General features: G+C 37.7%; 4 protein-coding genes and 1 long non-coding RNA gene across 5 annotated transcripts; 2 read left to right on the top strand and 3 right to left on the bottom strand.

Annotated features, from left to right (window-relative positions):
* Window positions 1–917: 917 nt before the first annotated feature.
* LOC112563813 lies at window positions 918–2,288 on the bottom strand. Its single transcript, XR_003099130.1, has 3 exons — window positions 2,157–2,288; window positions 1,922–1,980; window positions 918–1,499 (listed from the first exon to the last, which is right to left on the bottom strand). It is a non-coding gene; the product is annotated as an uncharacterized LOC112563813 (long non-coding RNA).
* Window positions 2,124–8,484, top strand: LOC112563810. The gene is made up of 3 exons (XM_025238168.1): window positions 2,124–2,421; window positions 6,262–6,445; window positions 6,987–8,484. The coding sequence occupies exons 2-3, from the start codon at window positions 6,293–6,295 to the stop codon at window positions 7,503–7,505; spliced, it is 672 nt and encodes a 223-aa protein (XP_025093953.1). The 5' UTR covers window positions 2,124–2,421; window positions 6,262–6,292; the 3' UTR covers window positions 7,506–8,484.
* Window positions 8,485–8,879: 395 nt separating this feature from the next.
* Window positions 8,880–19,810, bottom strand: LOC112563808 (protrudin-like). The gene is made up of 13 exons (XM_025238166.1): window positions 19,337–19,810; window positions 18,598–18,780; window positions 18,101–18,171; window positions 17,714–17,885; window positions 16,982–17,077; window positions 16,528–16,640; window positions 16,029–16,183; window positions 15,561–15,635; window positions 14,761–14,887; window positions 14,364–14,413; window positions 14,082–14,163; window positions 13,595–13,737; window positions 8,880–12,019 (listed from the first exon to the last, which is right to left on the bottom strand). The coding sequence occupies exons 2-12, from the start codon at window positions 18,771–18,773 to the stop codon at window positions 13,622–13,624; spliced, it is 1,233 nt and encodes a 410-aa protein (XP_025093951.1). The 5' UTR covers window positions 18,774–18,780; window positions 19,337–19,810; the 3' UTR covers window positions 8,880–12,019; window positions 13,595–13,621.
* A 257-nt stretch (window positions 19,811–20,067) lies between these two features.
* LOC112563809 (2,3-bisphosphoglycerate-dependent phosphoglycerate mutase-like) lies at window positions 20,068–23,870 on the top strand. Its single transcript, XM_025238167.1, has 6 exons — window positions 20,068–20,339; window positions 20,760–20,969; window positions 21,398–21,481; window positions 22,242–22,340; window positions 22,662–22,770; window positions 22,958–23,870. Exons 1-6 carry the CDS (start codon window positions 20,208–20,210, stop codon window positions 23,077–23,079), a joined length of 756 nt encoding a protein of 251 aa, XP_025093952.1. The 5' UTR covers window positions 20,068–20,207; the 3' UTR covers window positions 23,080–23,870.
* A 1,005-nt stretch (window positions 23,871–24,875) lies between these two features.
* LOC112563812 (ATP synthase subunit e, mitochondrial-like) lies at window positions 24,876–27,485 on the bottom strand. The gene is made up of 4 exons (XM_025238169.1): window positions 27,390–27,485; window positions 26,943–26,997; window positions 26,028–26,129; window positions 24,876–25,076 (listed from the first exon to the last, which is right to left on the bottom strand). The coding sequence occupies exons 1-4, from the start codon at window positions 27,432–27,434 to the stop codon at window positions 25,030–25,032; spliced, it is 249 nt and encodes an 82-aa protein (XP_025093954.1). The 5' UTR covers window positions 27,435–27,485; the 3' UTR covers window positions 24,876–25,029.
* Between the last annotated feature and the right edge of the window lie 234 nt (window positions 27,486–27,719).

The following is a 27,719-nucleotide window of genomic DNA, read 5'->3' as shown; positions in this document are numbered from 1 at the left end:
AATAAACCCAAGATTGCCAACCCCAACAGAATTCATTTCACAATATTAACCCCTTTCTTCCCTTTTTACAATGTCGAACACCTGTCAACGTTTTTATAATTTTTGTTATCTTTTAAGGATTAAAAGTGTTACTTCCCACCTAACCAGACAGTTTCTAACTTTAGACTTTTTAAAATAATATTGTTATAGCTATTTATCTACTTAGAAGTGTGATGTATTGAAGTGTTTAAAAACTTTGTGGTATCGATGTAAGGATTGTCATATCTGATGGACCACTCACTCTCTGTAACGGACGGTTTGTGAAAATGTCAAAAGGTCAATGAGCTGCTCCAAAGTTTTTCAAAATAAAACAGCCCCGAGCGGGGAAAGACTAAAAAGCGACGACCTAGCACTCTGGCAGCGAAAAGAGGTTAAATGTATCACCAGCCGCATAGTCGAATATACACACAGACACAAAGTGTGATGCTTTGTTACAAGAGGAACGTGTCTCGTGCCTGTGCAGGTCATAAATAACAAAATGTGCCTCGTGAACCAAATTAACCTTTCTCTTCCATTCCCCATTCCTCCCCCGCCCTACCTTTCCACACTTTGTAACCCTTGTTTACCTGTCCACAGTTTACATGTTTGACTTGTTTACCTGTCAGGTTGGCGACTGTATTCTGTGGACGTCTTGGCACAGATCGTCTTTTAGTTTGTCCTTCTTTCATTCTAAAGAGTAACTAGTGGAAATTTGACTGAAGCTGCTATAGTGTATAGTGGGTAAGGCCAACGTTTGGAATATAAAGGACTGTATTTTTTTTTTCTTTCGGATACTTTTTATTAACTTTGTTACTCACGTTTTGGCTTCTTCTTGGTGTGTGTGTATGCGCGCGCCTATATTTTTAAACTTGTAAACTCGACAAATGTGCATAAGAGACACTGGTGTTTAGCTTATTAGTGTTTAGGTATTAGTTCTTTTGTCTGAATGACTAAGAAGTTTGATTGTTGACAACCTCATTGCAATGGCGACACATGCGTACAACAGGTCAGTGCTAAGATGTCAATGGAAAAATGTAGTCGGGTCCGGTCGTCGATTCGCGACTCGCGCTTGCTACAGTCGGTCTTTTTTTTTTTTTTTTTTGTGTGCTTCCATCTTGCGTACTTCGTGCTAGAAATTTCTGCAGCAGGTCATATAATAATCTCTTCGGCCCAATGAAACCCTTTCAAACATACTTAGCCATTAATGGCTGTCCGTTGGTAGGGAGACTCCGTAGCCTGGTATCAGGCTCGATTGTGAAGCAGATGGTTGTCGGTTCCAGCCCTGCTCATTCCTCTGGCTGTAAAGCATTTTTTTTTTTGAAGTTGAAAGCGAGCGGCCCAGACACAGTGTTAGTCTGCGAGACGTTCTTCCTGTTGATCGCCACTGGGTTTGCCAAACATCATTAACTGTCAGTCAGGCTTGAAGCAAGATGACACATCAGAGACCCCACTTCTTTCCCTCGAGCCACGATGACTGTGTGCTGCCACAGAATAATCAAAGTGGCAACAGCGGACAGTTAACAAAAATCAGTAGATAAGGGAGAAAAAGAGAAAGTTTTAGGGGAGGAGAAATTTCAGGATGCCGGGAGCATGCAGAAGCCGGTAACGATAACAGATTTAGTCCACTTCCCCCCTCTTGGCTCCCCCCGAGTGCTGCGGGGGCTAAACTTAATGTATTATAGCCCCCAGCATTTGTCTCCTTTAGGTTCTGGTTTTGCCATGTCGCAACACAGGATGATGAATAAGCTGACGTGGCCTGTTACAAGTGAAAACTTATGAAGTTTGTGTACACAACACCCAGCGTATGATGGATGACAAAACGGGGATGATTGCAGCGATGTTGGGAGGGGAATGTTGGGAGCAGGAGAAAGGATTAAAAGAAAAGATCAGCTTCCTTCCTTACCCGCAATATGGTTGAACAGGTGATGAGGTTCCCTAAAATACCGCAAGTAGAAGCGCCGACTGTAAGATAAAAGACAGACAGGTGAGAAAAAACTACCTGAAGCATAGCTTTAGCCTATCGCTTACCTGTGCTTGTCACTCACATGAAAAGGGGGCGGGACCTGTCTAGAAGGAAGGTAACTTTTTCTTCAAACCTTTTTAAACTTCCCAGCAGGAAGAGTTTTGAACATACGTACCATCATTATTCAAGATTCCAGGAACTTGGCGGGCTATCAGGAACCTCTCCCTTCCCTTCCAGACTGATGGAAGGCTTCCATTCCCGCCGGGAAGTCTGAAGTCTGCTGAAGCACTGCAGCTACGACATCAGAGCAGCCAGGCAGCCGCAGAGACTGCGTTCACATCCAGCACTTCACACATCGCCAGCTTCGTCAGCAGGTTTATCTCAAGCGCCGGCTCCTCCACTGACATCCCCGCGTGGCCCCGGGTGCTTTCATTTGAGTGGTAAGCACTCTTCTTTCAGTAAGTCAAGTAGTGTCTGGCGGTGGGAGCAATACAAATGTTATGTTGGTGTGACTGTCTCTTTGTCCACAGACACGTGCGTGCAGATACATTTGAAAGCAAAAATGTATAATTTGTTGCTTCTTGCATCGCTGATTCTCTCAGTGGAAGTGTAATAGACGTTAGACAGGTTGAGCGCCCTTATGTCTGCAGTTACTCTTGCTTATCCTCCAGTTATAACTTTTCCCTTTTTCATCTGCTTGATTTGCATTGTTTGACTTTTCGCATTTTTTTTTCTATCTTCCTTTTTTTTCTTTTTCTTTTTTTTTCTCTTTAGAAGAAGAGAATATTGCCGGTTTTACCGTTCTTTGAACTAGACGGGTTTTGTTCCTGGTAAAATAATTCACCTGCATGGGTGGCTGCTGTAGAACTCTAGAATAAAGTGGTGTAGCCTTTATACACGTTCAGATCATAGCTTTGCCAACCTTTGTGTCATAAGCACAGGTCAGCAAAGCCACTTTGTTTTCTACCTACATGTGCCAAAATATGTTTTGTCACCGGTCTGTCACAGAGAACTCAGCCAAGCAAAGCCAGAAAGTTATCAAGTTATAGTCGGTTTAATAGATGCCACAGACACCAATAGTGAATGTCTGTTGTTGAATTTTTTGCAGTAAATTCTCAAGGAGGCCAACAGGCAAAACTTAAACTTTTGAATGAAAGCATCTGGGTGACAGAAAGGTCAAGTCTCTTTCTCTCGTCCCTGTTTTATTTTGATGAGCTTTGGCCAAACAAACATACATACACACACTAGAGAATACAAGCGCGTACCATTCCAGACTTTTCCATGTTACTGTAGTCTAAAAGATGCTTACTTCATCACATGCAGTTTATTTTTAAAGAACCCAGAATGCTCCAAGCAGAGAAGTATTAACGAGACACACGTTGTGCTATAATGGAAGAAATGTCCATCGTCGGGATCTTAAACGTTTGCTCAGACCCCAGAAGAAAGGAAAGAGGCATTCGACTGAAGAAATCATTTGCGGAAGCAGGCTGCTCGTGGCACGCGCTACTCAGGACGTGTTCCGTTTGTTATCATTTCCACACACACACAGTGTTTACAGTTCTTTGTCCACAAATCAAATTCACTATGGTTTAAAGTTTACACATTGTGATGTTGGACAATCTAGTGAAACCTTTTAGGTGACTGACAAGAATTTACACCAAACGGAGCGATGAGACTGAGAAACAGAATAAATGAAAAAGTGTCCGTGCGCATGAATACCAGCCTGTCTAATGGTACAAAACTTGTTTACATTCAATAACGTTGATGCAACAGGATAAGTAGCTTCAGTTGTCTCCAGACAGGTATGGGGCCATCCCAGTAGGCATCTGGTACCTTCAGTACCGTCTGTGACTCAAAGCCCATCGACAAGAGGGTCTATTTTTAGAGTTGTCCTTTTGTTTTGTTGTTGGTGTTGTTTTGAAGTGACAGTTATTAATACTTAAATGTTTATAGAAGTTCTCTGGAGTACTGTATATAAATAAATAGCTAAATAAATAAACTTGAAGGTCTTGTTAGGCACAATCGTCTAATATGTGTATTTATAACTCTGGACACATTTTTATCAATAAGCATTTCAAAAATATTGTCGAGGTAATGCATTCTATTTGTCGACAATTTTAATGACCCCCTTCAGCTGTAGCCAGTTGATTTTCCCAGTACGCGGCATGTTGAAATGGCGGGAAGCACATTTGTCATAGCTAACTCAGGTAGAGCGAGATTGTCATAATGACTAAGCAGGCGTAACTAAGTGTAGTGTCGCTGCCTTGCGATCCAGCAGTCACGTTTGTCGTGCTAGACAAGACACGTGAGATCCACGTGAGATCCAGCAGTCCTGTTTGTCGTGCTAGACAAGACACGTGAGATCCACGTGAGATCCAGCAGTCCTGTTTGTCGTGCTAGACAAGACACGTGAGATCCAGCAGTCCTGTTTGTCGTGCTCGACAAGTCACGTGAGGTCAAGCAGCCGCGTTTGTCGTGCTAAGCAAGACGTGCGATCGTCAGTGCTGAAAGACTCCCAGATGTCAGGTGGGTGAGACGTGCGTTCAGACTCCGCTTGTGCCGCTTCGGTTCCTGGTCATTTCCTCTTTTTGCTCTGGGATTTCCAGAGTCTGTTTATAGCAGACCACCACGGCGAGCACACCTGGCATACACTCTAGCTTTGGTTCACGGGAATCGTGCGACCATTTTGGGTTTGATCCCCCACCACCTCCTAGAGCAGGAGTTAAACCCCGGAGTTAAAGCAAGTATGCTAAACCCGCAAGCTTGGAGTGCCTGAAAACCGAACCATGTTGGGGAAAGCCATAGCCGCTGAGGGGAAAAGAAGTCGGGGGGAAGGCACACACGCTCTGTCTTTATCTCTCTTGCTCGCTTATGTGCAAGCAGCGAAATTGTGCGAGGATGCTCTCACTACAAAAACAGGAGCAAGAATAATGTTAGAGCAAACATCAATTTTTAAGGAGGGGAAATTTGCAGCCGGCATGCTGAAGACCGCAAGGTACAGATAGAGCACTGCAGCAGAAACGAAGATGCGACGACTCAGCCTCCCATACCCTAGTGTTGTGCAGAGCCGCTAGGTGTCCCCTCTCTGCCAGGCTCCCTCCCCACTCCACGCAAGCACTCTAGCTATTGCCGGCATTCTCTCTTGGCACCACTGATAGCAGAATCAGCACACACCCTCTCCAAGAAAACAGTCTGAAAGCATCGTCTGCTGCAGAACTGTTCTGCCTGCAGCAAATGGATGTCTGCACAACAACGATGCTGGTCATGCCGTCTGCATGAGTTACATTGGCAGACGAGTACACAAATAAATAATTAACTTGTTGGTCGCGGTAATGCTTATTGCTGTGATGCTTCAGATGATGACCACTTTATAAAAAAATGAGTAAAGAAAAATAATTAATAAAATAATAAACTTTAACATTTTTATCTCTTTCTGACATTTTAAGAAATTTTACAATTTTACAATAATACCCTGAAATGTTTTCAATATTGACTAGCGAGGCTGACCCAAAATTTGTGCGATTTTTCTTTTTTAATTTCAAAACATGGTTAATTAACCACGTGACCGCGATGTTTCGGACATTGTAAGCTTGTTGGTGTGCAGCAAAACAAGGAAGAGCTTGTATTCTTCCTGTCACTTCTCTGAGAGGTCATGTTCGGAAACCGATACACGACTCTCTCCCTCTCTTCCCCTTACATCATCTCTCTCTCATAACTGTAAATAAATGTTTATTCCGCGTGGCAGAGGTGCGTTGCAATGTCGCTTGCGTAGTATTTTTCTGTCTGGAAAATGTAAAAAATAAACATTCCCCGAAGATCTGTAAATATCCTACGACAGGGCCATCGTCGAAACGAATGTTCATACCACATTTGGTGAGAACGAGACTAATGGTGTGGATTTGATTCGGTTCCAATCCCTTTCCCCATAAACAAATTCGCCCCGCTATGCTTTATTTAGACGGCATGCTGATTACCAATTAGTCCTTCTCATCAACATTTGTGTCTGTTAATGAAGTAACTGCTCCATGTTGCTTGCTGATTGATGGAATGGGCTTACTGTGGGTCTTAACAGTATGTCATATTCCAACTGCCTTTAGTTTTTAGAAAACAAGCTAAGGGGATGGGGTACAGCAATTTCATAATAAGATAGTTGTTCATGTTGTTATCTACTTATCTTAAATGAGGTTAACAACAATGATGAATTTTGTCCGGTCTCAGCTATCCATATTCCTTATTCTCGATCAACACTGCATAAATTACAACCTTCTATTGGATCACAGGGTTTGAACGCCGGAGTCGGCAGTCGCAGGCATGGCTTCCCGCCCCGAGTTGCCGTACGGGTACCTGGGCCCTCAGAGCAAGTTCTCGGAGTGGTCCCTGTCATGCATCAGTCACAGTAACCCCGACATCCGCACCGACTCCAATCAGCTGGAAATTAAACTGCGCACGCCCAAGCCCATGAAGGTGAGCTGCGCTCAGTGGAGTCCGTTTGTCAGTGGTGTGCACCATATACCATTATGTCTGTACTGGATGAACAAGAGATAGAATCTTGAAGATGGAAGTGTATGCAAGTTTATACATGCAGGCGTACATTTTCTCTCTCTCTCACACACATAGGTCTTTAAAGATAACAACATACAATTAACATAAGGCGCTGCTGTACACACTCTCGTGTTCTACAGCCTCGATGTAGTCGCCTTCTGTTCCCAAGCTGTCTGCAGTTTGAGTGGTGATAAGCTGTCCTTTCCTTCACATCTGGAATGTTTTTGTGTGACTGAGTGGCAATTCCTGTAATGCTATGTGCAATGGTTTGTCCAACCCTGGAATGTCAACTGCGACTGTGTTACAATCTTTATCATGCTTTGAGCGGTTGTGGTCAACCGCCACTGCATGCAGCACTACAGAATAGTTTAGTCTTGCGAATCCAAAATATAAAAAAGAGCTGTCGCCAGACGATTAACAAGTTAGGAAGACATAATTGCAACTCTTTGTTTCGCTCCAACAGGTGACGAGTAACCTGATAGACTGCGCAAACGAGCGCGAGTACAAGGAGCTGGTCTTCACCCAGACAGACGGGGACGTGGTCAGTCTGTTGGTCAGCCTGCCAGCCGCCGGCTTCTTCAAGCTGCAGATCTACGCACTGCCCTCCACAGACGACAGCAAGACCCTCCCGAACGTCTATAACTACCTGATCCAGTGCACCAGTCCCCCACCCACCGCCGTGCCCCCCTACCCCAAGCAGTACGCTCAGTGGAAGGAGGGCTGCTACCTGTTCGAGCCCCTGCATCTCAGCAACCTCAGCAACCTGGACACTGTAAACTTTAAGGTCAAAATCCCGGGTGCCAAAGCTGTGGCCCTGACCGTTGACACGGAATGGTTTCACTTGCAGCAGAGGGATGGCTTGTGGCAGGGCACTGTCAAGGGTCTGTCTCGCTTCCGAGGCAAGTGCAACAAAGCCTCCCTCAACGCAAACTACGGCGGGGATGGCACAAAGTATTCGTCTCTTTTAGAGTATGATTTGTAATGCAGAATCCCCACCTTGCTAGTTTTCACACCCATTTTGTTACGGCAGTTCTAGGCTCCAGTAGAGCGAAGGGGGTCTGTTGCTTCACTGCTTCTGCCATTTGTCACCTCACCATGCAGAGGCACTAACTCATGTTTGGCAAGGGGTCCTAGATGGAGTGAGAATGGGTAACCAGTTTTCTCATAATACAGCTGGACAGGAGCTTTCGCCCCCTTCTTAGTTGCGCCATTAGAAAAGAACTTTAACACACCTGTATTTATGTCTCTAACATTAGAACTGCTGGTTTGATAGTTATCATGTCAACAATGATCAGCCACATTGGTTGACTGAGTTTTGAGTGAAGGGATGCAGGCTTGAAATGTGGAATTTAATCCTTTTCGATAAATAAGCTTAGCCGCTTAGTGACCTAAAGTATATTATGAAGTTTTCTTGGGTATTTTCAGGTAAAAAAAAAAAAAAAAAAACAAAAAAAACCAACCAAACAAAACTTTTGGTTCAGATATGTTACAAGTATAACCTTGTCAACATTTCAGAATACAAGAACTGTTCCATGAAAAGATTTAAGACAAATTTGTGGGTTGAACTGTCAGACCCTTGGTAATAAAACTACAAACTTAAAAATGAATTTTAAAATGATACTGTCCAAAGAGCTAATAAGACAAAGGTACATTGAAGAGGGATTAAATAATCCCATCTACAACACGTACTACACTATATTGAGACAGCTGGTACTATTTACATGGATCATCTGAAAAATGTATGTTACGACTTACTATATTTAATATGTAGTTGAAGTCTTCAATGTCTTAAAAATCTCAGCGCCAAAACAAATTTTATTTTAAAATGCTGCAACATAAAAGACTAATCTCTTATGCTGCAACTGGTATGTTTACATGCATGTCTGTTAGCATGTTGTATTTTAATATTTTAACAGTCTTTTTTTGAAGACAATCTTCTTTAATAAAGCAATGAAAATATGTGCTGCTACTTTCATACAGGATGTATATTTTCAGCCTCTTTACATTATGTCACATGTGTATAAGAAGTAGATCAACTGAGAAAGAGACGACAGACCAAGTAAAGGATTTCATCGCAAGTTGCCAAAACCTTTCTGCTAAGACTGTAAGCATTTCTCAGCTATTCAACATTCTACACTATCAATACAATTTCTCTCTGTGGCCACGAAGGAACTAATCTACTTTATCTTAAATTAAAAATTTCAAAACAATTTTCTTGGCAATTTGTGCAACTTGAACTTTCATCTATTTTCAGCTCCTATATAATAACATTTCACCTATTAAAACATCTTTCTTTCATGCCAGTCACTGTTCTCTCCAAAGATAAAATTAGCTTATTTATTCTAACAATTTGAAATTATAATTAAGATAACACTTTATTCATCCCAGATACAACTCGGTTCAGGGCGATAAGAAAGCACAAAAAATACTACCAAATGTTACCACAATATATTCATATCTGCCAAACAGACTCATACATTCATGGTTCAGACAGCACACAGTAACATTTAGAAGTCGCATGGCTGAAACAACAAAGGACAGCCTCAGTCTGTTGGTCCTGCATGCAGGTACACAGAATCCTTGGCCCACAGGACCTGCCTGTCATTATGACGGATTACAGCAATTATATTTCAGAAAAAGACAAGGGGCAGAGAACTCAAAATTTGAAGTTCTTTTTATTCACAAGGATTTTTTAATAATATTAATTTTTAAAATAAAAACAGCAAATTAAGTTTTTAAAAGCATTTGCATTTGTGCATTTGCGAAACTGTATGTGTTGAAAAGAGAAGGTTATCATGCACATTCACAGGAAACAAATAGGAGGATCCTTGCATTAAAACCCCATTTGCTATGTAAGCTGCCTATAAAGCTAACAACAAGCTTGACTGCCATCTCACAGTGTGAGAGAGAAATGATTGATTTTTCACTTTTAGATGTTTCCAAAAGTTTTTAGCTAAACAAAAAAGATATTAGTAAATAAACAGCATCATACAGCGACAAGATCACACAAACACGCGAGGTTTATTTTTTAAAATGAAGACTAGAACACCAGATGGGGGGAAATATAGACACAACTTCAATCAGGTGTTTACAAAACTGCAGAAGGCATCTCAAAATAATCCAAGACTGAGCTCTTTGTAGCCTTTCCCTTGTGTCAGTGGAGTAGAACCAGTGGGGCAGCTGCCCCCTCAAAAAAGAAACAGAGGAGACAAGAATGGGAATGTCCTTCACTGCCAGCATGGAGTTTGCTCCCCCCACCTCAAGCTGATTATCTTTCTGTTGGCCTTTAAGACAAGGCTTCTGCTGACCATAAATCACATGCAAAATATTTTAAGTACTCTTTAATATCTTTTAATTCAGGATGACCACTGCAGTCAGCATAATGCTACTTTGTTGTGCAGCTACCCTAGGTAAAGTGTGAAGAAAGTACAGGTACTGCACATAGATGTTAAACTGATCTACTCATCCTTAATACATATTCCTCTTGCATACATCACATAAGGCCTTAAATAAATCACAATAAATGGTTGTTTGAAGTGGTCTAAACTCAGCTTTAATTTAGAAGACAGCACATTAAAGAATTATGGATAAAAAAAAATATTGTAATATTGTTTACATTTGCAGCAGACATTTGTGCTCACTATTACATTTTCAAGTTTTGTTATCCTTATAAACACGAACAAAATGCATGCATATATGCACACATGCATATATATATATAACACACAAGCACACATACAAAAAATATGTGATAGTTAAATAAGACTACAAAAAGTACACAACATAGGCGCCTGAATGAAAAAAATGGAATAACTGGTAGGTAACTTACCTCCGTTTCCTGCATTCACATATAGAGTTCTCTCATTGCTTCCAATAGCCAACAAGTCGGTCATACAAGGAAACAAGCACACTAATTGCAAACAAAAGAAAATCAGCTCTTTAACAAAAATGGCAGAACAGTCCACACCTGATCCCCTCCATCAACTTTCATGCCATGAACATATGCTGATCTTCTGCTTGAGGACCAGACACTACTGCCTCAACACCACCTCATGAAGGCTGGCATGAATGCCTGTCCTGTGAACATATGGGAAGTGGACCAAACAATTTCTTCAGTCCTGTCCACTCCACTGTATCCTCCTGCTATTAAGGGTAAGAAGTTGCCTGCAAGACTTTCCCCAACAAAATAAACAGATGACAGGCTACTGACATTAAAAAGGTTCTGCAGCTGTGTAGTTAGTTTGTTCCTCTATGGAGCTTCAAGTTGTGCCTCTGGCCAAACTCAGAATTGTGTTTTCTTAGATGTCATGAACACTTCATAAACTAAAAATCAATCATAATAACACCAATGAAGATTTGACCATTCTGTGTCCAGCATAAGTCTCTGCATACAGTTTTGTTACCTCAAAATCCCACAGCCAAATGACATGTCATGTAAAAGCAAGTGTATTATGATCTATATACTAAAAAAACAGAGAATGGAATTTTTATACAAACAATACCAGCTTTTATGGCTGCCCTGTTTTCTATCAAAATTTCTATCTTAATACAAAGAATAGTAGTTTGTATTTATCAACATTATATGGAAGTATGCAAACTTTGTAAACAAAAACATGATTATAAATTAGATATTCAAATAATAAATATCTCCTTAAATGGGTTCCAGGCCCTTTCTATTAAATCTTGTCAATATAGGTGCATCCATACAAATGATTGTAACATAAAAATGCACATATAAATAAATGTACTCAAATAACATCTGAAAAAGAAAGATTTAGGAATACAAAAATTATTAATACCTAACAGTCTATATCTTAATTAAAAGGAAGTGTATGTCAGAAACCATAGTCTCATTATAAAGTCTTATAAAAACAGTATAGTGCTATCAAGAAAGTTCAAAATATGGTATTTCATGTTCTTTAAAAAAAAAATGTAATAATTTAAGATTTATTGAAAAGACTAAACAATGGCATATTAGATAACAGACATGTCAAGCCTCAGAGATTCGGTTGCATTCCCTGAATATAACTGCAGGTAAATTTATACATCCTTAGGTGCTCAACATTTCTGTAATGTAATAAGACAAAAATCATACTAACAGAAATGCCTATCTAGAATACCTGCAAAATGATTGAGGTAAGGTGTGTCCAAATATCAGATGTCACAGAATTGCATTTCTGCTAGATGGGTGTTTTTATGATTAAAAATAACTGAAAAAAACAATAACTATAAATATAAAAGTGGGAAGAAGAGAGAACAAACCAAATGATCAAAATCCAGCTGACAATTCAAAATAAAGTTTTTCTCATTCTGTAACTTGCTGACCAAAAGCAATATATATCACAGCTTACTGAATGTACACAATCACTATGACACTAATAAGTCAAATTGTATACTGTTGACGGCCTTCTGCTCACAAATTATTTGAGTTTTACTTCACAGGTAAACACTGAGAACAGCTTTTCATGAGGACAATTTCCTTAGAGTCCATTAAATCTGGAATAAAGAAAACCAAGCATAATGACCCTCTTTTGCAGGACAAATTGATTACATAGCAAATGCCAATGTTAGCCAAGCATGTCATTTATGTATAAGCCTTCTCTTTCACAGGATATAACACTTTATCCCAGAGGGCAATCCTGTTCAATAATGCAGCATCTGATTAGAGATTAGACTGTGAACTTTTGAGCACCATTAAAGCAACCCTACCATCATACAATAGTCCAGTAGTCTCAGTTCTGTAACAGTGATGGATTCTGAGCTGTATACAGGAACATTTTTACAGGCATGCATAACAGGATTCTTATAATAATGAGTGTTATATTCCACCATGTTCTATCTAAAAGCTACTTACAGCATGTGCATGCACTCAAACACATGCACACACTCAGGAAAAAGATGAGCATTAAGGTGTTTTTCTCCACACTCCTTGTAACAAGCTGTAACAGGAAAATATGTATCCTAACTATTCCTGTCACCAGAACAACGTAAAGTCAAAAAATTTTTAGTTACTGTGCAGCAAAACAGAAGAAATCTCCCCCTTTCCATATCCTCCACCTACCCCACCACTGAATTCTTTAAACATGCATTAAAGACACACCTCTTCCTTCAGCATTACTCCTACCAACACTCCACAAAATGCTAGTCCAACTTCCCAACTCATCTTCCTCTGCAGAATCATGATACCCTCAGTTCTTGTTCCTGATTCCAGATGTGTGTGACACATTACAAAATTATGATAATCCCTGTTCTTGTTATTCCTCTGTCGGACATTCTTAGACAGTCCACTGTTGAATGTGTTGAATGTTTGGGAAAAGTGTACATGGCGAACACATAATACGTTTTTCCAAAGAGTCACATATTTGACAATACATACTTGGTTAAGAAGGTCCTTGTGTCTTTCAGCTGTATAAGTTCCATCCCTACAGACCTAGCCAAAATCTCTCTAGGGTCTTCTGATGTACAATTTAAAATAATTTAAAACAAGTAATTTAAAATATTTAAAGCTTCTCTAAATGGCATCTAATAGGTGAAGGAAACCATTTGAAAAAAAAATCTTTGTAGACTGTTTCTGTTAAGCATGGACTGATGCTAGGAAATAGGTGAATATGTGTTTCCTTCTTCCCCCATCTTGATTTTTTTCAGTTGAGGGTATGGGTGCAGATGAAGAAAGAGAACTATTATTTGAATGCCTGCTTTTCCTTCCCATTAACCATCCATAACAATTCCCTTGGTCCACAGCATCACATGACTTCACAGCATTAACCTTATAAAAATCCCTTCATGTTAAAAATTGTTTTTTATCCTCTATGAAGAAAACTGTATTTGTACCAAGCCTCCATTCACCTAAATAGACCGAGTTCACTGCGATCAAAAATTTTACCTGGATGATGATTTTCTATTTTATTTGAGGCAAATTGTTTATATGAGGCTTAGGCTAGTATGAGAGGTGCCAGCCTTCACAGAGTTGAAAAGCCTTCCAGACCTTAGGTGCACATTGTCAAAATTTCATGAGTTGAAGCCTGTTACACACTCACACCCAAAAGATTCTTAGCCCATGAGATGATTTACCTTCATCCTGAAAACACAGCGTTTTCGTCAGCTTGAATCACCACCAATCTTCTGTACTTGTGCACCACTCCCTTCTGCTGGTCCAGTTAAAAGTGCATGACATGTGTTGCACACCAAAACTGTCTCTTTATTAGCAGCAGGAGCTGAAATAATTCCGCCAAACATTTGAGAACTCTTGAAACTGCAGGCAAAATATGCATTATAAATGTTGGGAAAATCCAAAAAACACAAAGGGAGTTCTTGACAAGCTATTCCAATCAACAAATATAGCATATCTGTAGTTGAGACACAGTCATGTTAGCTTGTTTTTTAATTGAATCCCTTCCCAGTGATCAATTCAGTAGAATTTGTGAAAGAAGAGCTTCAAACTTTAACTGTCAACTATAAACCTTGTCTCAGCTATATCTCTTTAAGTTTTTAAAATCAGAAATGTATTTAACAGCTTGATATTTATTTTTCACAAGAAATCAATTAAAAAGCTACTTACAAGTAGCTCCAAACACAGAGCGAGGAACTTTCTGATTGCAACACTTGTTACAAAAGCTGTTACCACAATGGCGACAGTAATGCTGAATAACACACAAAATCTTACTCTCATCACAATCTTAAACACATCATGCCTGCAAATACATCGCAATACATAAGGATAAAAATGTTCTGGTTACAAAAATTGGCATGAACAAATGATTTTGCAAAGTATGCCTTGCTGTTTGTTTACATTTATATGACAACAGTTAACTTTGTTTACATGGAAAATATAACTACTTACTCTTCTTTTTAGGATAGATGTGAAAGAAACTCTGCAGCCAAAACAATTCTCTGAAACAGAAAGAGAGCTCTGTTCAAAAAAAGAAAAATGTTGAATAACATATAATCAAAGATTGCTCATCTCTATCTATGTATCAATGATTAAAATTTGTTTTTAAGCAGATTACATGTCATGTAACATATCATCAATGATTAAAATTTGTTTTTAAGCAGATTACATGTCATGTAACATATCATCAATGTAAGATATATATATATTCCTACAATATTTACAAATGTCTGAAGGTTCTTCTGCATGCTCTCCTGACCTAGTTATTCCAAAAAAAGACAACTCTGCATCCTTTACAGAAGAAAGAATTAACTAAGACCTTTCCAACTGAATCCACTCAGTTTCTTACCATTGGCCATCTGTGAGCGCCGTCGTCTCAGTTCCAATAGTCGTGCTACCATGCCTGGACGTGTGGGAGATGGTTCCAGTTTACTCAATGACTCATCTACCATATTACTCATCTCAATCAGGTCAATCTGTATACATTTGGAAGCAACTCTTACAATCTACTGATAAGCTTCACAATAGATATGAAACTTGTAAACAAAAGCAACAAGAACATGCAGGAAAAGCCCCGGCTGCTTCTAATGGAACCAGAATGTAACACTCCTACACATCTAACACATCACAGCTAACACACATCTATATGACATGTCCATGTTGATGTCAGTTGATGGCACAGCATAAACTCACACTGTTGACATCACAGTTCAATGCATCACTAACGTGTCACTACCAACACATCCGTATCACAGAAAACCATATGACTAACATATTTCAGCTCACACATCATTAAAAATCATTGCTAACATATAGCTGATATGTCACTGCAGACATCACAGCTAACACACCACTGCTAATATCACTGCTCTGCTTGCTTGCAAGAAAGTGTAGGTATTTGTTTTTCCCTCCATGTTTTCAACTAAAATGGAAAGTCAGAGCTTGCTTCAAGGAATGCCTTCAAGTACATAGTTCTCAATAGAAGCAGTGTAGCTATTAAGAAAAATATACTAATGTCACAAATGTAGAACATCAAAATATGTGGGGTTTTCTTTTAAAATAGACATGCAGATAAAGACAAAACAAAAATTAAAAGAATGGTTTTAGATTAACTTCTTTACTATCAGAGAAGACTCACACATTACTTACATCAGAAGAATCATCTTTGTCATCACCCTCTAGGCTATCAATATCCTCTGTCGCCTTGCTTTTGGATAGCTCATTCTGCGACAAAACTTCATTTTTTCAGTACACCACTTGCAACTTCCCTTTTTCACATGTAGGAAAGAATTATGAGTCAAAACCATAAATTTCACATTTCTTGACCATTAACTTCATCTCAAGTCTCTTTTGCACAGCTAACCCACTTTAACTCTTGATGCTCTTTTCCTTTTTTCTCCATAACTGCCAACCAGACCTAAGGGTTCCCTGTTACAGCTGCATCATTAAAATATTTGTTTCAGAGATTGAAACCAATATTGTAATAGTTTACATCCACAAAAAAAGTTAACATGCAGCTATTCCGATACACTGTAAAAATGATAAGCAGCAACAATTATTAAGCAAATAATGTAGGAGGAAAAAAAACCCAAGCTATCAAGAAAGCATATAACTCACAAGTTGTGCAGTTTGTGCAGAACTGATGTCCCCAGCAGCTACAGTCTGCTGTGAAGTAGTAGATGCTGGAGCTGTGCTGGCTGACAAGGTGCTTCCACTCTGCTCTTTTGACTTGTTAAAAGATTCAACAAAATCCATCCAGCATTTATAGCCAGCTGAAAACAAAGAAATATGTTTTTTTATTTAACCTGCTAATCTTTAGGGCCTGCTAAAGCTGTGACCAGTTCTCTCCTTAACATTCAGCATATAATAACTCAAGTTATATGATGTACCTTCTACCATGGTGTTTGCTAGAAACAGATTATCAAAAAGCCATCTTCAATAATATTACAATACCAGGAATTCTTCAAATGCAGAATTAAATGGATTTTGAGTAATCAATAGTTTGAAAAGTCTGCAATTATATTTTCCATTTCAATTGACAAATTATTTCAAAATGGCTGATCTCAGTGTGTACACAAAACCACAAAATAATCTACAATGTAAGCTAACCACTCACACTTTATCATATTTGGATGGCAGAGAAAAAACCAGTTGAAAAAGAGAAAACAATTCCACCTCACAGGAAATACAACCAGACACAGCATCGAGACACATACCTCTGTGTAGTAACTGGAAACAGAAACAGTGTGCACAAAAATATTACAATGGTTTTAATGTGAATTTCTACAAATTTGTATGTTGCAAAACAAAAAATTAGCTTTGTAAAACTAGTAAAAGTCTGATCTACTATCTAGTAAAAATTTGATCTATAAATTATAATTAAAAAAGGCATTCTCTTACTGAAAAAAAAGAAAAAGTATGTTATCCCTGATATAACACTGATTCTAACTTCTTGTGATGAGAAGAAAAAACATCAACACAAATATCCAGGTGTTCAGTAGCCAAAGATTTTATGGCCAGAAAAGGAAGGAACATAATTTCTGATGAAACATCTTATGCATGCTACTCACATTATGGCAGGAACTGTATCATCCCACTTGAGAACAGCATAGAAGTAGGTCAAATATTCATTGCTCTTCACAACAAAATCATGCATTTGAATCAAGCTGGAGAAAAAGAAAAACAATGCAAGGCTTTTTTCAAAACTCAACTCAAATTGCAAATACAGTTGTGGTGACAAAAGTGTCATGCATTTAAGGAATCTATTCCAATTCTGAACTTCAAGACTGGTGTTTTATGTCAATTCCCTTATTTTGCGTCCTTTATTTAATCCACAAGATTTTCTAAACCTGTTTCCGACTGCATAATGGAAACAAGCTAAGAAGAAATTTATTGGGTATTACTTTAACAATATGAATAAGGAGATAAACAATAAAGAAATATGTGTACACAATTTAAGGTAAAAAAAGGTAAAGGTCATCTCCTATCCTTTTCAGGTCATTGAGGGTTAGGGGCCAGATGTATGTGAGGGTGGTGCCTATCTCCTCTCTTGCTGCTTTACCTTTCCCAACCCCCTATGGAATCAGATACCCATTCCTGCTTCTGGGCTGACTGGGGAGTTTGTTACACTACTTGAGTGTTGAACTGGTGTGTTTCTCACTTCAAATGCCAGTGCTCTAACCACTCGGGTATCTGTTTCCCCACAATCATCACCACCATCACCATCAATTTACATAAGTGTAAATCAGTTTCAATTTTTCAAAATATGCTAATAACATTAATAATATGCATTGTAAGTAAACCTGTATTGAAAGTTTTGTATGGTCTCTAAAGTATCGGAGTCCTCAGCCTGATTTCGGACATGCTCTTGTTTGGTTTTGGGTAGATACTTGTCGAGAACACGAGTGTGCAGTTGACAGAGGCAAATAGTTGCAACAGCAATGACCAAACAGGAAACCAGGATGAAAACAGCACCTATGACAAATATCATTACTATAACAATGCAAGCATGTTAACTGATATTATTTATTGATAATATGTGATTAGATGCTACATGCATTTTCAAGTCTTTCATCACCATTCCTTAAAATGGTTTTAAAGGGAATGGCAAGCGGGTTTAATAAGCCAGGTTTAAGTGACAGATACTATATTTCTTACAATCTCAGGTTGCAAAAAAGCATGTCACAAACCTTGTGTCAGAACAAAACAGCAAATGTTGGCAACAACCCAAAATGCAATAGTAGCATTGGGAAATCGCCATCTGCACAAAGGCACAGGCAAAATTATTAGACTGTTCCTATGACACTCAATAAGATCCACAAAGACAAAAGTTCAATGTTGTCACAGGTTCTAAACAAGCAGAGATTTTTCCAGTTCAATGGCACTGCCATTGCAGTAAAGTATCCTACATAATTTAATACACAAAATGTAATAATTAGTAATAACACTCTTACCATTAATTATTACTTCTGTTCCTTGCAATCAAACTTCAAAACATACTACTGTTTCTTTTTTTAAGATCTTTACAATTCATTGCCCCCTTTCCACCCCCACATTCATAATGTACATATTTCTGAATAGGTTGTAAGACAAAGAAACAGTAATTTTTCAATAAAGTTATTTTAACCTTTTATAAATATTTGTAAATAAATCGCTGTCTTGTTACATGAGAAGAAAATAAACTGACCTCCTTATGTCATCAATGGCATAGAAGAAAAAGGCAAACGGTTCAATGAGAGAAGAGAAGTGCTCAACTTCTGTAACAAAGCTAGTTAGATCTAGAACAACTTCACTGTCTCTGTCCTTCTGTTCACGCTGTGTTTTCCTCATTTTCTCTGATCTAGTCTGCAGCCTTGTGCCCATTGCTGACCTGAAATATGTTAGCAGTTTCATATTTACACATCATTAGACTTCAAAAGATATAAGCTTTATAGCACCAACTAGGCAAACCTTTTTATATGATTACAATGACAATGAAAATAATCTGAATGAATTTGATTGTGAAGTTGCGTTTCATGTTGTATGGGTTGAATGCAACAGTATTATTGGTTACTAAGGCTATCATCTCTATAGGATGTCAACTTTAGTAAGCACAGGTACTATATAAGAAACACCCCTAAGAAAGAAAGCAGTTGTGATAGTGTATAATTTTTCTTTCTTTGCATTTATTTCCTGCATAGCAATACTAACACCGAGAAAGTATATCACGATTCCCCTGCACGAATTTCGAAATGAGTCACTCAAAGTTTAGCATGTTACTCCAAGAATGGACAAGAGATCAGATGAGAAAAAGGAAGCTTAAATATTAAATATTAAAATGCTAAAGGTTGTCGAGTTTTGAATGTAAGAAAACGCATATACAAGATTTTTTATGTATAGTAAAACTAGCTTCGATAATCTCAAATGTTTTCAAAGGCATACACTACCCTATTTCTGCTGGAGCGCGGCCTTTGGAGAAAATTTCCGACCTCGGTGAAACAAAGGGAAAATACTCAAAAGTAGAACCCTTGCTGTGGTTGTCTTTCCTTGTCACGCACCGCACAGGCACCTGTCAAAGGCTTGATCGCTATTTCTTCCTACATAGAATGAAGGATTTTCTTCGCTTTTATCTTTTCTTTGTGTTAGGCGAGGAATTACTTGCCAGTCATACCATACTGATAGTGCAGATGTTTCACAGAACGATGGAACAATTTGTCTGAAAACGAAGTGCTGTACTTTGACTTAATCTATGTTTCATGTACCTGTGCATATGGAATAAAAAGCTTAAGACGAAGACATACAAAATTAAATTGCAGAGAACTTTGATTTATATAACAGAGAGAAAGACAGAAACTATGAAAGCATCAAAGATCGACTTAGGCAGGTCAACCAATGCCAATAGAAGAAACTAAATCAAAATTAGTTTACTTCGTAATCGAATCACATGAATAGATGAGGTAGTGGAGAAAGATACTAATAAAGTGTGGTCGACTCGGCCGGCTCCCGTTTTAGATAGGTACGTGTATATAAAGTAGATCATATGTGGCTTAAGTGGGATCTTCGTGGAATATGAAATCATAGCCAGTGTTACAATATCAAATCAAGGAAATTAATCAACGTTTCACGAGGAAATCGATGCAAATGTTTTTTCCCATGAAAGGGATGCAATTTCTCTGACCTTTCGCTAAGCATGTCTAGTTCCCTCCCCTCTTTAAAAGGGCAAGGTCGTGACTCAGGAACGTCTGGAGGTCGTTGAACGTACTCAGTAGGTAAAAGAAGTTTGTAGTGCAGCATCACTCACACCTCGGAACCATCGGCATGTCTTCTAAGTACACTTTGGTTTTGGTTCGGCATGGAGAAAGTGAATGGAATCAGAAGAACTTGTTCTGTGGATGGCACGATGCAGATTTGTCGGAAACTGGCATAAACGAGGCAAAATATGCAGTTGAAGTAAGGAGCTTTTGTGTTAAATAGATAGGTACTCACTTGCCGGTCGTTATATGACGCGACTGACGACTGACGGCTTGGCCACGTCCTCCATATTACCTGATTCAGAGATTAAGTGCATTTAAATGTTTACTATCGCAATGCTCTATTTGTTGGTTATTTTAATTTAGTTTATATCTATGCGTTAGATAGACCAGTTTCACTTTTTACCCATTCATCATGACCACTTTATAAAAATCAAAGAGCATGCTATTCTAAATTACGTTTATTGTCTACACTTGTGTGTGTATGTGTGTGCAATGTCACGTATATAACTCTTTCTTTTGTATGTTTTACACACACAAAACTTTTCTTCTGAAAAAAAATTACATGTACATGTAAAGATGTCTTACTTCCAGTAACTGAAGTTTGTTTTTTCTTCAGTTGCTCAAGAAGAGGAAAATCACTTTTGATTTGGCTTTTACAAGTGTTCTAACACGTGCCATAAAGACCCTCTATCTAATACAAGATGGTCTTGATCTACATTGGATTCCAGTTATTAAAACTTGGCGCCTGAATGAACGTCATTATGGTGGTCTACAAGGTCTTAATAAAGCAGAAACAGCTGCCAGACATGGGGAAGAAAAAGTCAAGGTTGTAGGATAGCTTATAATTTTTGTTGTTGCTGCATGTGTGTACAGTTGGTTGAGCATATGCTCCTGTTTATCAGTCAAGAAAATATAGAAACTAATGAAACTGTATTTTTAAGGAAAACTCTAGCCACTAAAAGAATAAATGCAGTAAAATTCATTAGTTTTCTATAATAAGAGAAGCATTAGATTTTGTTAAACACCTATTGTTTTGTCAGCCATTCCTTAATATCCAGAATGCTTTTTTCCTATATGCCTAGGCTTCTTTATGCCTTGCTCTGTGTTTATATGCCATAAATTATTACCTAGCATTCATGTCAAATGTTACATTTATTGTAACTATTTCTTAAGTATTTTAATCAAATGTTGAAATCTGGTGACTACTTTTATTTCTTAGTTAAGTCATCTTCAGCAGATTTTTGATGTTACCAGATCTGGAGACGATCGTATGATGTACCACCTCCAGCACTGACCCCAAGTGACAAAGAATGGTCTGGTAATGACCCCAGATATGTGGTGAGCATACATTTGATATTTCCTGTTTGGCCTCTTTTATTAAAATCATGAATTGCCTATGAAGCAGTTATGTATGGTTTTTGAGAAGCGGATAGCTGAGTGGCTAGAGTGCTGGCATCTGAATTGAGAGCTCTTTGGTTCAATGCCTGATTAGCGCACCAACCTTACCCCAGTTGAGCCAGTTGGCGAGAATGGGTATCTGACACCACAGAGTGGGAGAAGGTAAGGCGATGAGGGAGAGGAGATGGGCTCTGCTCTCATGTAAAGCTGGCCACAACAAAAGTGAAGTCTGTATAATACCTCACCCCCAGCAAACTGAAAAGGTTAGGGGATGACCTTTACCTTTTACCTTGCCAGTATGGTTTTTATGGTAGGTATGGTGGTGTTAGACATCAGAACTCATCAGTTGGTCATATGGGTTCATGTGTGAAAATCATTAACAAGGCATTTCAGTTCTTTCACTTTTCATTTGAAATTTTCTTTAGCATTTCATGTTTTAGTTTCCTGAGATGTTTTTTTTCTCTCTTTCAAAATCATGATCTGGCCATTTCTTCCCACTTCAGTTCAAAGTATGTTGAACAACTGCAAAGTTCATTGGTGACAAACTACATGATTTTGCTGCTTTGAGATTTAAATAGCCCTGTTCTTTCTATAACAGGCTGTGGAAAACATGCTATGATGATTTTTCAGGGATTAAATTGTATTTTATCATACTGATACTGAAAATAAGAGTGACATAAAACCTGTTTATGTGCATTAGGATCTTGACCCTAGAATGATTCCTGCCTGTGAATGTCTGAAAGACACTGTTGCACGTGTTCTTCCATTCTGGACTGATAGCATTGCTCCAGCAATCAAGGTGAATATGCTGCACAATAATATTGAGGAACTCATCACAGAATTTGATAGGGTTAACTCAGTACACTTTACATCATTAAAATATTATTGGCTTTTACAGTATTTAGATTTTTATATAAATAATTATGTTATTTATATAAATTTTAGGTAATTAAATTATGTAGCTATACATTTTGCATGTTCAGTTTTGTGACCAGCATGGTCCCTATATGAGAAATGTCAGAAATTTTAGATTTTCGTTCACCAGATAAATCATTCTAGAATTAAATTAGTTTTTACTATGGTGGTTTATATTTGCTATGGTCATTTTATAAACATGTAGAGCGGTAAGAAGGTTATTGTTGCTGCCCATGGCAACAGCCTCCGCGCCTTAGTGAAGTATCTGGACAACATTAGTGACAGTGACATCATGGAGCTTAATATCCCCACAGGTAAGAGAATAAGCTAATGAGTTATTTAGTTTTTCATTTAAATGAATGCTTATAAATATTTAATTTGCTAAACCCAAAATAGTCTGTAAATGCATATCTTGATTACTTTCCTATCCTAATCAAAAAGATTGGTGTATCTTCAAGAAAAACGCTCATTTTTTTGGTCAAAATGTCTTTTTATTCTCAGGAATTCCCCTTGCTTATGAACTAGACAAAGATCTGAAACCAGTAAAGAATTATTATCTTGCTTCTGAGGAAGAGGTGAAGGCTGCTCAAGAAAGGGTGGCCAACCAAGGAAAGGCTAAGTAAGAGGCATTCGTTCAGAAGAGTTTTCTCTGGAGATTAATGCACAGAAGCTGTAATCTTTTTGTTCCACCATTAATGTATATTGTTTGTTTTTTATGCTTACATTTAGATGCTGAAACATTGCATTTTCTTTGAAATGTGTGCACTTGAAAACCTGTTATGTATTGAACCCGTGTTCCATGTACATTGGAATTGGCGATGTAATTGCCACTGTTTTGTAATGTTGTGGACTGTTTGTGAAGAGACACTTCTACCTTGTACATTATTTTTTATTCATTTAAATTAAGAACCACCTTTTATTTTCTACAAATGTTTCCTATGAATTAAATTATTTTTTTTGTCTGAGACAAAAGAGGTTTCATCATGCAGTAATAGAATACTTATAATATTTATTGTCTTTACACGTTTCTGTGAATGATGTAATTTTCACAATCATTAGATATGAACAGTTTAATGCTAAAACTTCTGGTTTTGTCCAACTTCCTCTTGAAGTGCCAAGGCCATCACATCCGGACCAGTCACTTGTTGTGGAAGACGAGCAAGATAGAGTGATAACATCAGTTATTTCTTTCTAAAACATTATCACAGTTTCACCATTTTTAGTGATTGACGTTTCTCCCTACTCAATTTTATTTTTCACCTTTTTCATTATTGCTTCTTAATAAATTTGTAGATTTTCATTCACTCTACCCATGTGCCCAAACTATTCAAGGAAATTGAATTAGTACTTCCGATTTGCTGATTGTGTTTTTGTCAAAGTTTGTTGTAAAAGATTAAACTCCTTAAAGACTAGAGTCCAGATGAGTTGCTTGAAATTCTTGAAGAAAAAGCTTAATTCAGTGTAACAGTGTGGCCAGGGAGAAAACTTGTGAGTAAATATACAGATCAATACACCATCTGGATACAAAATCAGTCTTAGAAAAGTAGAGCATGATACACTTAAGGTCCTTAAAACTCTTCTGGGGCAGCTTATCTATTGGAGGTTACTTATTTAACAGAAAATGTGCACTGAAAGCCTCTGGGAGATGCACAACTCTTCAAGGATTTACATTAGACTACATAACAAAATAAGTAACACAACTATTTATTACACATACTTCCTGACAGAAGTTCATGGCATTTGCAAAGTGTATATACACTAGATGGACTTGCACAAATAAACTCATAAACCCAAACTAGTTTTACCAACCAAAGCATTTTCACTTGCTTATCCTTTGGAAATCCATTTGTAGGCCTGAACTGTAGACTGAGGTACACAGCAACGTCTAGAATAATTTTTGTAATTGTATGAACTGTCATGGTTGGGTGAAGAATGCTATGCCTTTAGCAGCCGACATCAAACCAAAAGTGGTCTACCTTTGGTTAGAGGTTGAGATCACATGCATGCATAATTCTCCAAAATTGTCCATGTCCAGACATGCTTGAAACATAAGAGTTTAACAGAAGATAGAAAAGGAGGAAAATGTGTGCATCAAGATACTGCGTAAAAGACAGCAGCAGCATACACAGTGTGTTGACCATGAACAAAGCTAAGACAAATCGTCACAATTTTCAGCAGTTGGCAGCTAACCAGCATGTTTTCACTTTGCCCCTTGATGCCAAAGGTTGCTGTCTTTTAAAAAATGGTTTTGTGACTGATGTATTAACTGATATTGGATTATGATGTGGCAATGAAATATGGTGGTCATCTTTTGGTGCATTACAATCCAGCAAAAACAGTTGGTTGTCAGAGGGACTGATGTAAAATTTTTGATTGAAACATTCATAGTCAGCATGAAATAATCCAATCACAGCCCACATTTGTTTTAAAAAAACAAATTTCAAAATTTATTTCCAAGCAACTAATTTATCAACTATTATGTTTTTTCCCCCCCACTCCAGTAACTGGACAATTGCAATGTCACTGTACTTTGATACTATATTCTGTCCTTCTGAAGATGAAAAATAATGGAACTATTTTGGTAAAACTCCAACTTCTCGGCCCAGTGCATCCATTTCAACTGAAAATGAAACAAATTTCCACAATCAAACTATAAAAACATTTTCACTTTGTATAGGCTGTAATATACCAATTTTTACATTTTAGGCAACATTTATATGCAGCAGGGTTTACCCCATCACAAAAAGGAATGTAATTTCAGAGCCCCAGTTAAAATTGTTGTTTTTATCCCCAACCATCTTCCAATAAAAATATTGGCGGTCTTAATCAGTAGAAGAACCCAGCAATGCATCTGTTAATTAATATCAAAATTTTCATCCCTGATATAATGTTTCTGCATATAGGAAAGTATGTCACTGATGTTTGATCATTAACATGAAATGTCACTGTTCATGCCTGGTTTATTACAGAAGGTCTTAATGACATTGACCTTTTACGTTTCCATATTCTCTTGACAACAAATTATTTACATTTTCAGACCCCAGTGCAAATGCTGTTTATGTGATCAGAATTTCTCTATGATTTATATGTTTCGCAAGCCCTTGTATGCAGTTTCCTACCCTACACTGTTAAAACTGATCAAACAAGTCATAATTGAGAAAATCAGAACCAGTTGAGGCACATACACATGTGAAGGCATATAAAAAATAAAAAAAAAGTGAACAGATTCAAGGGGTAAAACAGTTTGCATATTTTTTTATGCAATGACCAGTAGGGTGCAGCCCATATCTGTTGATCATTGCTTGATATTTATATTTATCAGTCTTCAGGCCCCACCTTTTTTAGCATATACTATTTTAAAAGTATTACATCATCTGAGTGTTTTAGGAACTGATATACTTTACACATTGTTGAATACTTAATGTTTGTATATTATATTTAGTCACTAAACAATAAAGCTTATGGAAATAAAAGTCCCCAGGTAAGAAATAAATAAAACGCAAACAAATCCTTTCAGATGTTCAACAACCAGATGCTCTGATAAGAACTACATAAACATAAAAGTTCTTACGTTTAGCAAGCTTCTCCTTCTCTGCCTGATGCTTTGCATTGCGTATAGCCCGCAATTTGTTCTCATGTTCCTGAATTTTCTCTTCCTTTCTTGTTAGTCTTTCTGTTTTAACAAGCAAGTGTGTGCACGAAGTACATAATTTTGAAAGTCTCTAGTTCCTAAATAAAACCAACATCTTCAAGGTGTAAAAATAAAGTATAATACAGAAAAAAGCTTATTTCACAAACTGAGATGCTGAATCCTACTCAGGTTCTCAAATGGTGAACGAGGCCCAAAGTTCTTTTAATAGTCACTTATAGTGACTATTAAATTGAATGAGGCATGAATAGTTTTGTGCATGCAATTGTGTATGAATTTTAATTGAGCTGCAACAGAATTGCCCTCTGGGATAAATAAAGTCTTATCTTATAGTAAAATATCTAGTTATCTATTCAATCACACCTAACTTGCCTTAACAAGCTGTTTATATTTTTTAAAAATATTTTGGATTAGTTTTCATTGCCTGATAGATGCCGATCTATGCAGGCTTCAAACTATCTGGCTAAAATTGTTTGCTTTAAAGATCAAACTTGTTGGGCAGGAAAGAATGGTTTAGCCTGAGGAGGATGGTGAGAATACTTGTCAGCTTAGATGGATGCAATCAATTACTAAAACATGACCCCTAGGATAGCTGCCACTGCATGTGATCATACCCCTCCTCCATGACTTGAACCATTCTTTCTCACCCTAAGTAGCCTTAAGTAGAAAACAGAAAGGGTGCTTAAGATGATCTCTGCATTACTTTACACAATGCACCATTCTTGTTGGCAGGAGGAATAACAATACTGAATGTTTACTTACAATTCAAAAATATTCGTTTCTCTTTTAATAGTTATCAATATAACAGTGATTGTAAAATAACTAGCCAATACTTACTTAGGTTGCTGGCCCCATACATGAAACCTGCAAGAAGTGCTGTGTATCGCCCAAACTACAAAGATAAAAAAGGTAAATTGATTATGAGAGAATCGGAAGCTTCCTCTAATCTAGACTAACCAGAACCACGCCACATGAACGGTTATGACTCTTGCTTCTAACCTGGCTATAAATACAATTAACATATGTAGAGTGCAGTAAAAGGACAATAGTAATATGTGGAACAGATTTCATTGTCACGTTTAAGAAACCACCAGTAAAGGCGACTAAAAGAAAATCTAAAGAGAACGCAGTGATCTTCATTATCCGACTGTCGTACGTACTCTGGCTTGTTACTCGTTTAAGACGATATCTTTTTCTTCCTTAATTAGGCAAGATTGAAAGAAACATTTAACAGCTTTACGTCCACATTTTTAAAGGGCAAATAGTAAGGAATCAAAACCTTACCCTTATCAAAGGACTGACGGCTTTCGGAGGTGCTAAGGTCGCCATGCTTGCAATAGAGGACAACGGTTCGATCAAATGTACGATCGGAAAGTTAAGAAAAGCTATAAAAGTCAATAAATATTTTAAAATATATTTATGGATAGAAAAATGATCAAGCATTTAAATTGTGTTATATACAATAATCAAAAGATGACAGTAAATAGAAAAAACATTTCCCTCACACGTGTCAAATTTACATTTTTAATTAGCAGACGTGTTATTTTCTCTTTAGAATTATTTGTTATTGTTTTTAAAATTTAATTTGGAAGATGGACATTTATTGTATTATTG

Source organism: Pomacea canaliculata, linkage group LG5 (assembly GCF_003073045.1).
Source record: "Pomacea canaliculata isolate SZHN2017 linkage group LG5, ASM307304v1, whole genome shotgun sequence".
Taxonomy (NCBI): domain Eukaryota; kingdom Metazoa; phylum Mollusca; class Gastropoda; order Architaenioglossa; family Ampullariidae; genus Pomacea; species Pomacea canaliculata.
This window is presented reverse-complemented; position numbering and strand designations above follow the sequence as displayed.